The sequence below is a fragment of the Gobius niger genome (assembly GCF_951799975.1).
Source record: "Gobius niger genome assembly, chromosome: 15".
NCBI classification, from domain to species: Eukaryota; Metazoa; Chordata; class Actinopteri; order Gobiiformes; family Gobiidae; genus Gobius; species Gobius niger.
Genome location: NC_136866.1, coordinates 18,606,854 through 18,619,500, shown reverse-complemented (window position 1 = coordinate 18,619,500; position 12,647 = coordinate 18,606,854). Strand labels below are relative to the sequence as shown.

Below are 12,647 nucleotides of genomic sequence, written 5' to 3'. Positions count from 1 at the left end.
TTTTTATTTTTTACTTCGCACAAAACATGGATGGATGGAATCAATTAAATTTTGTTGGACTAACATTATGATTACATTTACGATAACTGAACAAATGAAGCCAAGGGGAAACTAAATGCAGCAGGCTCATGTTAAACTTGTGTCAAACTAGTGCAGTGGCACTTCTTGCCACTGCACCAGTTCACAGTTTCCCCTCGGCTTCATTTTATTTCCGTAATAAAATGCTATGAAGATAAATCCATTTTGCTTAGTTGAGTGATAAAACAATGTGCCAGAACACGGTGAAGTGGAGAAAGGGGGAGAGGAACGCAGCGGCAACACACTCAGTAACAAAGCTGGTGGCTCTCCCCGGAGCGTCTCGTTAGCTCCTTCTACTCCATGGTTAACTTTCCTGTGTTTTTCTAACTCTCACTAGATTCTAGTGTCACTCAAGCAGGCTACGCGGTGCGCTGCCATCTAGCGGGCTGGAGTAAAAGTGCAGGACCAAAGAGAGACGTTGTAATTATTATTTCCCCCAAAATAGATGCTTAAATATCGACATATCACCGAATCAATGTTTTCAGCACCCCTACTACTTTTAAAACATTTTATGGAAGACTTTTTTAGGTTTTTTCATAGCTAAGACACTAAGGGCCTGATTTATTAATCCAGGTTACATAAAATTAGATTTATCATTAAAAACGCTTTATATCGGATACATATTCTCCAGTCAATAGGTTTATATTACAGCAGGTGATTGTGACCATTGGCCTGGCTCCACATCTGGACTTCAGAATGATGGGGCTCTTTCGTTAAAGCCTTGAAAACAGTTCCCAAAGCTCTGCTCTATCCAGTGTTGGAAAAAGTAATCTGACTGACTTCAAAATGATTTCTTGATTTTGAAGGTAACTAAGTTTACGCGTTACTTTACTGTAGTGTGATTTGTGTAGGGTTTATTAGGGATTGTCATGATTCAATACGTATTTTGATATGAAGGTCATTCAATACATTTAATGTGCAGAACAAGAATGACAAGTTCTATTATTTATTTATTTTTGTTGACAAGCAAATCCCCCCAAAGCAGAATGACACTATCTGCTGTATTTATCAAAATAGGTGCTAGTGCAAAATACTAAAGTGCTGAGCTCTTTAGACTTTCGAAAATACTGCATTTAAGTTACGAGCCTGAATATTGTCATCTTTAGCTGTCACAAACGCAAAATAGTGACTATGTAGTATTTCCAAAGAGAAAACGCACCTCTCTCTCCTCCTCCTGTTGTTTATGTTTGTGCCGTGGTCCTCACACTGAAAATGTGACTTGTCGAATACATTACGCAAATATCTTCTTACAAAACAAAACAGTAACGTGCAGTGACGTGGAAAAGTAACTTTAATCTGATTACTGGTTTAGAAATGCATTAGATTACTCGTTACTCAAATAAAATAGTCAGACTAAAGTACCGGCATCCCTGTCTCTATCCTCGTCAGAGCATTTTAGGAATTGTAACCCTAGAGTGCAGTGCTTTGTGAATTTGGTTTTAATAAAGAAAACGTGGCCCATTTGTCAGCGACAGTGTCTTATCAAAGGAGAAAAACGAGCACTGACAGTAATATGATAACTCACTGTATATTTTAAAACCTCCCAAACTTTCCGAAGCCTGTGACAGTGATAATGAAGTACTTAGTCTAAGTGGCAGCAGAAGTTGAAAACCTGGCTGAAATACAAGGCAAACATACCTGAGCACACGGGACGTATGAGTCAGACTGTGTTTTCAGAAACGCTCTCAGGGGTGAGGTCAGGAGGAAACTTAGACAACTGCCTCAGGGCATTAGCACCGGTGAGGAATTATCTCATCACACTCAGCGATTCATCTGATATTTCACATGACAAGGCAGCGCCCAGAGCACAGGAGCTGACCAGACACAGTTACATGGACAACCTCAAGTCAAGATGTTTTTAGACAGAGTTTACCTGCGGAGTTGACAGGTGCAGCGCTCAACACCGCAAAGCCGTCTAGGTTCAACCAGTCGGGATCTGCAGCAGATACATAAGGGATGTTAGGATCAGCCTCATTCACAGATATAGTTGCAATCATATAAGAACAATATCTGAAGGAGACGTCTCAGGCAAATATATAACATTGTTCCCTCGTCAAAAATGTTCTTGGAGTACTATTTCACGACATTTACACAGTTACTAATAATCTCGTTAACTTTGGCCGTTTCTTCTTCTACTGCTGATGCTCTCTGATCTGTATTTGCTGGTTATATACCATCCATCCATCCATCCATCCATCTATCCATCCATCCATCCATCCTTCCATCCATTTTTTCCCGCTTTATCCGGGGCTGGGTTGTGGAGGCAGCAGTCTGAGCAGAGATGCCCAGACTTTCCGATCCACGCACACCTCCTCCAGCTGTGCTGAGTGGACCCCGAGGCGAGACCAGGCTGGCTCAGAGACATAGTCCCACCAACGTGTCCTGGGCCTCCTCCCAATAGGACATGCCCGGAACACCTCCCAAGGGAGGCGGCCAGGAGGCATCCGGAACAGATGTTATTATATACCGTCAATGGTAAAACACGAAACAGTCCTCTGCATTTTTCAAGCCCATAATCCAAAGTGTGTTTATCATGTTCCCATGTAGCTGCGAACCACACAACACGATAATACCATATCATACCATATCTCACTACTTTCTATGCCTTCTATCATTTAGGTCAGTGGGATTGAAAGCCTGAGAGTTCGTCGCCTCCTCTGAAGCCCCAAAACAACAATCCTCACAATGTTCGCCTTCAATCGTCTTCTTTGCCTGTTTAATAAAGTTTATTACTCCAGGCATCGTTTTTGATGAGGGAACATTACAACATGGTCAAACAAGTTGATTTTGCTTGATACGTCTCTTTAAAGTGTGCGCTGTGAACTGATTCCTGATTCAAAAACATACACGTTGCTTATCTGATGGAAGAAATGCTATTTTCCAGCAATCCATTCCTAACCCACACAGAGAAGGAGTTTGACCCACTTTCACCTTCCAACTTTGAGCCCTCCAGCTGAGAATGCCAGAGCCAGCCAGCCAAGAGATTTCAGATAAAACCAACAACATTACGACCGCAATTCCACTTTCTAGCGATGCCCGACTCGTGGTTTATGATTGAAATCCTCTTATCAGTCTGCATCTGCCCGAAGTGCTTCCAAAAAGCACAAAAACATCTTGAGTTTTTCTGCATTTTTGGCCAGACGTCAATGTTGTAAAGTCCATGCGGTGTTATTTACGACGCCTGACGCCGCTGCTCTCATGCTGTTTCAGGGGGAAACAACTCTCGATCTGCAAAAAAACAAAAGGACAATTTCTGGAACAGATCGACAGCACCGGAGACGCAGCTAGCCCCGAAAAAGATTTACGGAGGAACAGAAAAACCGCAGGAACCGCCTCCGCCCCCAACTACCGTAAACACGAACACGGGCGAATCCTCTCGACTCAAAGACGCGTTTTTGATTGCCGGCGATGGTAAACACGCGGTGAAAACGACAATGCATGGCGTCACGACTTGGCGACAAACGCTTCTGACCACAGCGTAACCACAACACAGGGGATTGTTAGAAGAGCTGGGCCAGATTTTGGATGTGGAAAAGAAGACTGCTTTGGCTGACGGATGCCAAGGACGGAGGAAAATGGAATAATGACAAAAACAGGCTAAGGCTAAGTCAACTAACTAACGAAAAGGAATAAAGATCGGTGTTACATTTTACTATGTAGCTTTAGGGGGACACTAATAAAGCCATTAAGAGCTAAATAATGGCTTGGGACTATAACCTTCATTGGATATAGGGAGAAAACAATGAGCGAAGGAGTAGGGCACTGTAAACAAACTCCACTGTAAACTATTCTCGCCGCTAGTAACAAACAACATGTGCCGTGCTGTGCAAAGTCTTATTGGTGACTGCTGATATTGGCTGAAGGAGCACAAGAGGATGCAGAGGAGTTGTTAACAAAGAAGAGTGGGAGTTTAATTGTTTGTGGATTTGAGAAAAGCGGAACTGTTCACAAAGTCTGTCGTCGCCAAAGCTCATTCAGCCCATTCAGCTCTCTCATCCAAGGAAAAGTTTATGAAACTTAAAACCACTGCATCCAGTAGGCGTCAGCTTACATAATCCCTGCTCACAAGTAGTTGTCAGTATCTGAACGATGGGAAACACAGTGCGGACACAAACAGGTAAGATACAGAACTACATTAGAGGGCTATACCAGTGGTTCCAACCTTTCTTGTCTCATGTGCCCCTCGTGTAGTTCATTTACACCCCGAGTACCCCCTACCAATATTTCAACAAAGTGATCCACTAAACTTACATTATTCAGTATTTAGCTGTGTTGTTTTCATTATGAAGCTACAATACTTTCAAATTCAAACATTTTACGGAACACAAGTCTGAACCGAACATATATGTTTATGTTTGTTATCTTTGTTACAACTAAAATGCAACACTCGCATTATTCTGTTAATGAGAAATGAGCCCTTTTCCTGTCGTCATCTAAAATCTGCGTCAGCCCCATGTTGGAAAAGTTACAACATGATGTCGCTTCTTTGATTTGATTGGTCAAAGAGTCGTCTTCTTATAACTAAGCTGGAACTAAAGCTGGTCCACTGCAGGTTATGTTTCCATGGAGATTTACCCAGCCAGAACGTTATCCAGCTATCCAGGGTTAGCGCTAAACTTAGCCCTAACCCTCTCATCCTGCTTCGTAGTTTACTCCTCGGGGCTGTTGTACTGACTCGGGTTTTTCTGATCTTTCCTTTATTATGAATGTGTAATAAATGAACATGTTCAGCAGCAGCTGTAGAAGCTTGTATTTTTCTGTTAAAACACAAATGCATGAAAAATAAAACAGAAATATACATAATTATTTAAATAGAATTGCAATATCTGTCAGAAAATAAATAAATCACAAATTGAGAAGCCCGACCAAAAAAAAATGCAAAATACAATATTTGACAAATGAATAGGCTCTCAGTCATGTGGGAATTTTCGGACCACGACCCCAAAAATCATCAGACCAACAACTCTGGACCACTCACTGTCAAATATTATTGGTAATTACAATAAATTCAGGTGCACAATATTTAAAATCTGGTTTGCTGTTTTCTCAGTTCACTAAAATACTGCTTTCAATCAAAACACGGCTAATTCACTGTGATGAATGATTAAATATTGTCTTGAAAATATCTCCCGACCTCCACATTGGGACCCCCTGGTCTAGACTGAGTGCATTGTGGATGTTTTACTTCAATCTTTGGAAGTACTTCTCGCTGTGAAATACTCATTTGATACAAAAAACGGGGATGATTTGCACTGACCACTCTCAAATGGAAACCTGCGAAAGGTCCTTCCAAAAAAGATCAATCAAGCATCACAGAAGTTTATAATCTGGCAAATGCAGAGTTGAACAGATTCAAGAGTGAAGTCATGCCCTCATAGGACTGCTGTAGTTTCACACAGCTGTACAACACCATTGGCTCTGCTCTTGTCAGGCTTTAGGAAAAGACAAGAGCCATGTTCTAGCGCTCTCACCATAAACTAAAAGACTCAAATTTATAGCTGCATTTTTTAAACACAAAGTGTGGCAGTTGAGTTTAGATTTGCTGTCTATTTTTCCAAATCCAGATTCAATTCAATTCACAGTGCACATTTAAAACAATGTCCAATAGCATTACTATTGGCTAAAGACTAAACGTATGCTCTGGTCCCAGTCTCTGATGCATTTGAGAACCTGCAGTGGTTTGAACAACAGGATTTGACGATTAGTAAAGTTTACACATAAAACCTCAAGGAGACAGGGTGTTTGGTTGTTTGCAGAGCAGATTAGATGGACAAAACCTCTGCACTTTGCTCATTGCAACCGTAAAATTGTGATTAATTGTGTATTCTGAATCCAAGAGTAATTTGAATGAATGAATTTAGCGTTTTATAAAATGTTCTATCTTCCCTTTTGAGCATTATAACCAGACACAAAACATTTCTCCTGTCTGACGTGAATGTATATTGTCCCTGTTTCAAATAAAAAACAAACCTAAACTAAGCCTTCTCTCCAGTGTCTGTTGATGTATGAATGACAGTGGGTCTGGTGTGGCGTTTGCATGTTCAATAACACATACTATCCCCATCAAATAAAGAGATAATAAACAATCCAGGGCTGAATGATTGTGGAAGATCAAACTGCAATAATAATGTGACTGGGTTTGCAAATGTACATGTGACAATCAAAATTCAGTTCCAAGTTTCCATTTAAGCACATTCAGGAGCACTATCATTGGAGAAAAGACTGAAATATCAACAAAAAAGGCAAGAACCACAGCCTTCGTGATTGGGGGCCTCCTGAAAACGCCACACTCTTCCCAAAACACTCGAGTTTTGCTTTTAACCTTACCCACATCCTCAAAAGGGTTGGTCCGACTGTCCCTGTCCCATTTGGTGAAGCGGTGGGAGCGTCCGGGCCTGGAGCTGACCACAAAGCGATCCACCGGTGTCCCATCCAGAAGGATGGATGACTCCCACCCCGGTCTCAGGGTCTTCTCCGCTGAGGACGCCTTCTTCAGGGGCTTATCTGCAGCACAGCAACACATCATGGATTATTTCACCGTAGGGGTGGACGATATTTCTACGATTGTTCAAAGACGTGTACAATCTTGCAGAGAAGGTCTTGCTGGCCTTATAATTTTTCTATGAAACCGCTCAGCTGGAGGGAGGATAGTGGGCGGGGCAGACGGGCACCTGTCGCTGTGAGGCCTCCGAGTCCACACAGCTCTGATAAAACACAGAACTAAACGAGGCTCAGAGGAAAATAACAAATGACGCTTGCATTATTTCATTTACTGAGCTTCTACCCCTGTTTCTACACTCCTCGAGGCATCAAAAGCAGCATTGAAAGCTCTTGACACGAACGCCAACGCATCAGAGGGAAAAGAAGCCATGAATGCACTCGCAGCGTTTATGTCAGATAAAAGCATCGCCAAATGAGGATCCAGTAGTGGGGGAATGAGACTCGGACACAGGGCCGACCCTGGGCACAGGCGACTAGGGGGCCGCTAGAGGATGACAATTTGTCCTGATTTGTCACGGTAGTGAATTTCACTATTGATCCCGTGATTGGGATTGAAAAATCACCATGAGTGGGCGGGAGTTTATCGTATATCGATTAAATACAAATGAGCGCTAACTTTCTTCCCTTTCCTCCTGCCTTCTGCGCACCATCCCCTTGTCGACCCAAACACGCCGCCCTCTCTCTCTCTCTCTCCCTCACGAGGGTGTGTGGGGCTGGAGCCGCTGTCGAGGCGGACAGATGGACATGTGTTGGTGCTGAACACAGTGGCATTAGACGAACGCTGAAGTAAATAAGTAAACTTCACAGCCACTAGTTTCCGTGTGTGATAAAAGCTGTGTGTGATACGAGGACAGGGCCTTTGGCTGGGGATCTTAAAGGGACAGCGATCTTAAAGGGGAGGTGTCATGTTCCACTGCCCCTGTGAAATTAAACTGAAACTGCCTGAACGACTTTATTTAAATAATGCTGGTGGTTAGACTAATAATGTAGCCCTGGTTATTTCAGTCACAACATGTGGCTTTTATTGACTGAATGTGCATCTTAAAAACTTTGTAAAACATGCCGGATCAGAACGGGAGTGGGACGGGACAGGATTTTTTTAAATTCTCACATGTCATCCTCTAGCGGCTGCCGAATTGCGCTTTAGTTTTTTAACCCTGTGCTCCTGCCATCTACAACTTTGCAGATTAAGGGAATGATCTTCAATAATCTGTGGAATAAGTAAGTACATCACCTGAATCTCACTGCACTACAGCAGTTTTGTAAAGAGGAATGGTCCAAGATTCAATCAATCAATCAATGGTTTTGTATAGCCCAATATCACAACAGGAGTTGCCTCACAGGGCTGCACCGAACATTAAGGCAATAAAACAGAGCTACAAATATAAAAACATAAAGTTTTTATATATTTCATCATCGATCATCCTGATTGTTGTGAGCGTCTAATCTGCAACTACAGAAAAGCAGTTTTTGCAGCAAAAGAAGGATCAGCAGCTATTTAATACACCGGTTCACTTACTTATTCCATGCTGTTGTGAATGTCTCAGGTTTTTCTGCAAAATATCTGGATAAACTTGTGAATTATTTTTTATATTGTTGATATCACGTTGTCTAGGACCTGAGGCAACAAAACAGCCCCACACCATGATTCTCCTGCTCCAGACTTCACAGTGAGGAGAGGGTTTTGATGTTGATGTGCTGTTCCATTTTTCCTCCACACATGACGTTGTGTGTTGTGTTCGGAATAAGTAAAGTGCACCTCTGTATTAAATATCTGCTGATCCTTCTTTTGCAGCAATAACTGCTTTTCTGTATTTGCAAATTAGACGCTCAGAACGATCAGGATGAATCTTGGATCATTCCTCTTTACAAAACTGCTGCAATTCAGTGAGATTCAGGCGGTGTACTTACTTATTCCACGCTCTCCTGTGAATGTTTACATGTTGTGGCCAATAAAAATATGATCAAATGTAAATGTTTGGGTGGTATTAGTTCAGGCAGGCACTGTTTAATCATTCCTGTGATTTTGATGAAGATCAGACCACATTTAGTGACCAATTTAGGCAGAAATGTGAGAAATTCCAAACGGTGCACTACTTACTTATTGTCACTGACTGGAAAAGTATATGCAGTATGAAAACACTATCTTCATCTGTTATAATAATGTTTTTGATCAAACCCGATGTGGACTATATATATTTATAGCTTCAATTTCAGCCTTCGTTTTTTGCTAAATCCTACACCACCTTCACTCCACTTTTTATACAAGACAAACAGTTTGATGCTTTTCGACTTTACAATTTCAGACTACTGTTCAACCTGAAGTCTCCGTTTCTATTTATTACACTTGGCAGAAACGGGTGTCGGCTTTGGCAAAAAGGAAACTTACATGAGAACCAGCAGCTCAGAAATGCAAACTAATTTTCGGCTAGCATAAATAAATGTGGATCTGGTTGGATGTGCAAAGCTTCGTATCTCGTTACTTGGCTTGAGTCGTGGAAAACAAAGAATAAAAAAACCCCAAGACGTTTGTTTCAGATAACCAAAACTGTTGTAGCTTAAGATCTTGAATCTTACAATTAGCAAATAACCAAATATCTCTGTTTCTTACAAAGTTGTGCAGCAATTTTATAAAACTCTAAGTTACCTGTCCAGGAGTCAAACCCCCAACTTCCAAATTATGAAGTGAGAAAGTTAATAGTGCTTCTCTTCTGCAGCACAACATGGCAGACATTATTTCACATGAACACTACTATTATCCCATACTGATAACATTACTGAAAACAAGCAGTAAAAGTGTGACACTATGAACCTGAAACAGCTGTATTCAATGCTGTGGGTGGGTCTAATCGCTATTTTTCTGACAAACATTATGATTATATGTGGGATGGAAAGTTTTTTAAAATCACGTTCATTTCACAGTACATATTTTGAACACTGAACTGCTGAAATACATGCATTTCAGAACATGTTTGTAGAGGTCAACTTCAACCCATGGACACGATACAAGATAAAAACCTGACCGAGGAAGACATTGTGAAGACTCTAAGCTGACAAACTTTTCAAACTTGCTCTTTGGTGCCACTCTGGGTGGGGTGGCCCTGTACATATCACCTTTAGATCATTTGTCTCTCCCAAAGGACAGACATTGTGTCCCATTAATAAATAAATAACTGCAGCCTTGTGTTGAGCTATTAGAGGTCACTCTTGTGGCACTGGTGCTGCTCGTCCAAGTAATAGTGGACAGATGTCACAAAGTGTGGTTTGTGCACCTCATGGCCTACTGTGGGCTCCCCCGGGGTTTTCCTCTGCAGTCTGAACACTAACCCGCTCTGAGTGTGGCAGTCAGCAGGTGTGCTCCCAGCTGTGTCTGACTGGCTCCCACTGTCACAGTGCAGATGGCAACAGTCTTTAAGGACTCTCAGTGTTTCGTACGGATGTGCTGCTGAAGGATCATAGTGTTAAATAAGAAAACTACAAAAGTGCACAACAATGTCTTATCCTCCAGTTAGTGGAGGTAGATGATTTAGGTAGTAGGCTAAATGAAGGAGTAAGCATCTTTATTTTGCCATCATTATGATGCTTTGGTGATGTAAGAGATACGTCTGTGATGACTGAGTCACTTACTGAAGGGAATTCATTATTTTTGTCTTCCTTCAGTATATTGTAAAATCAGACATTTGAAATGTGCTTATGAACTCATTCATGTGAAGAACAGGGATGTTTGAAATGAGTTGAGATAGTAAAACAATATTCTGGACCACAACAGTGGCTTAGAAGATCAGGTCATCTTATAATGGAGAGGTTGCTAATTCAAATCCCAGCTCCTGCTGGTCCTGCTCATATTAAAGATCTCATTCCACCATGAACGTAACAAACACACGATACATTCTACTATTCCTCTCTCTGTCAGTCCAACTACATCCTCCTAACTTCCTCTCATAGAAAAGCAACATGCAGAAACAGGTTGCTATTGTTTCCCTCTTGTTCTGTCCTGACAACAATGTAGTTAAGAAGGGGTCAGTATTATCATATTTAGTTTAGCTCCTTTGACACAAGCCTGGACATACTTCAGTCAGTGTCCTCCTGTTTCCAATCAGGTTCATCCCAGTGTGACGTGGTGCGAGATCTGGGCCTCTATGGAAACACTGATCCAACAGACGCACAAAGTTCTGATGAACCCAAATCCCTCCAGAACAAAGCAGACGTCCCACTGCTGTCCAAGAACTAACAGTCTGACAAATACTATGTTAGATTTGGCCTCTTGGAGCTTTTACCAATGCTATGATGCCATTCCCACATGAAGAACATATCTTTTTAGTGCTCAAATGGCCTCCCCTACAAATCTGGCTGCTATTCTTTTGAACCAGTCAGCAATAAGTCCAGGGTACAGCGCTTCTATTAGCTCCATAATGCAGCTTCACAAGCCTTAACTCCTCATTGTTGCCAGCAGAGGGCGTTAGTCACAGGAAGCCAAATTATAACTGTAAATAACTTATCGACCATCAAAAGTAAAGCAAAGTTCATGAAGAATATCCTATAAAAAGTCATGTGTCCTGCAGCATGCAGTTGGTTTGTGAAAGTCAACAGAGAGGAGAGAGATTGAGTTGAACAGTGGAAAGTATTCTGTATCTGAGGAATGCCAGCGCACACCCAGAGGCTGCTGTTTCGTGTCTGCCATAAATTTGTTTGAAACCCAATTTCAAACCTAAAAGTGAAGCTGTAAATTAGAGGCATAGAATATGACAGAAACCTTTGCACTGGAAAATTATCAGTGCTTAATATTGGATTGTAAAAAAAGGCTTCTTGTTGTTTTATTTACTATCCTTTAAAGAAAATGGAAAATGTATTCAATTACATAGGTAAAACAATTTCAGGTATACGAGAATGAGTAGTAGTAGAATGAGTAGCACAGTGTGGTCTTTTAACTGTAGACACAAACTTTAAGCTTCGGTTTATCTTTCTATGTATTTGTTCATGTCATGTCATTGCATAAGCGTAATTTTTTTCCATACTTGAGCAAAACGGCACAGAGGGAAGATGAATCTTGTATTATCGGTTCCTTAAAACGCACACAAAAAACAATTAGATTCTCTATGTTTCACCAAGTCACCGAACATCACAAACAGCTTCATTTGTCTTACAGTTCTGCCGTCTTTACTGCACCCACACACAAACTTGAAGAACTGGATATACATTCTATTAAGACACTACATAAATGTCATATCAAACTGGTACACTATGCAGGATTCTCACCACGATTTTTTCACAAGGATTTTTTCATTTTATTTATATCAGGTATAACACAGGGCAAGTAGCAGGTATTTTTTACTTACCCGACAAAAAAATCTACTTGTCCGGTAAAATAGTGTTAATTTTAAATTAAGAGTAAATGAACAAGCTATTATATATTACATATGTGTACGTTTTTATATGGAATGCCAATGTTGTTCACATTAGTATTTTTTTTTAGCATTGTTCCACTTGTAATTTTGTTTATTCAATACATTTTTTATTCATCTTTCTTGAAAATTGTTTGTCACTTTATTTTCAAATCTGCAACGTCACAGCCACTTGTTTATTCTCTTAAAAAGTTTCACTGCCAAGCAATATCTTATTAATCACACTCATCCACTGAGAAAAGTTTCCAATTTTCTGATATAATTTCTGTCCCCATCAGCATTTTTATATTTTTAATCACTTATCCTGAGCCTGTGGTTATTAAATGTGCTGCACACTTCTGAATGTATCATAACTTATTTTAATTAACCATAACATGGGTTATATACAGTAACTGCTTATTGGCTAAAACAGACAGGCCTAAATAAACACAGCAGCCGAGGAGGAGGGCGGGTCAAACTCCAAAGCAGCTTTAGCTGTTAGCTTTACATTAGCTCTCTGCTACAAACAAACAAGCTACTCTCTGAGCGCGAGGAAATCAGAGTGAACTCAGGAGTAGGGCTGGGTACCGTTCGTTTTTTTTTCGATACCACTACTTTAACAATACCTGCTTTTCGGTACCGGTGCCTTAAAGGAATAGGCCTCCGTTTTTACATACTGAGATATGT

At 40.9% G+C, this 12,647-nt stretch overlaps 1 protein-coding gene across 1 annotated transcript in view; it reads right to left on the bottom strand.

The window, feature by feature from the left end:
- The window catches only part of fndc1 (fibronectin type III domain containing 1), a 150,244-nt gene that overhangs the window by 124,431 nt on the left and 13,166 nt on the right, over nt 1–12,647 (bottom strand). Inside the window, exons 2-3 of the mRNA XM_079572628.1 lie at nt 6,406–6,582; nt 1,952–2,014 (exon numbers count right to left, since the gene is read on the bottom strand). Of these exons, the coding sequence (XP_079428754.1) occupies nt 1,952–2,014; nt 6,406–6,582 (240 nt within the window). The remainder of the gene's footprint in view (nt 1–1,951; nt 2,015–6,405; nt 6,583–12,647) is intronic.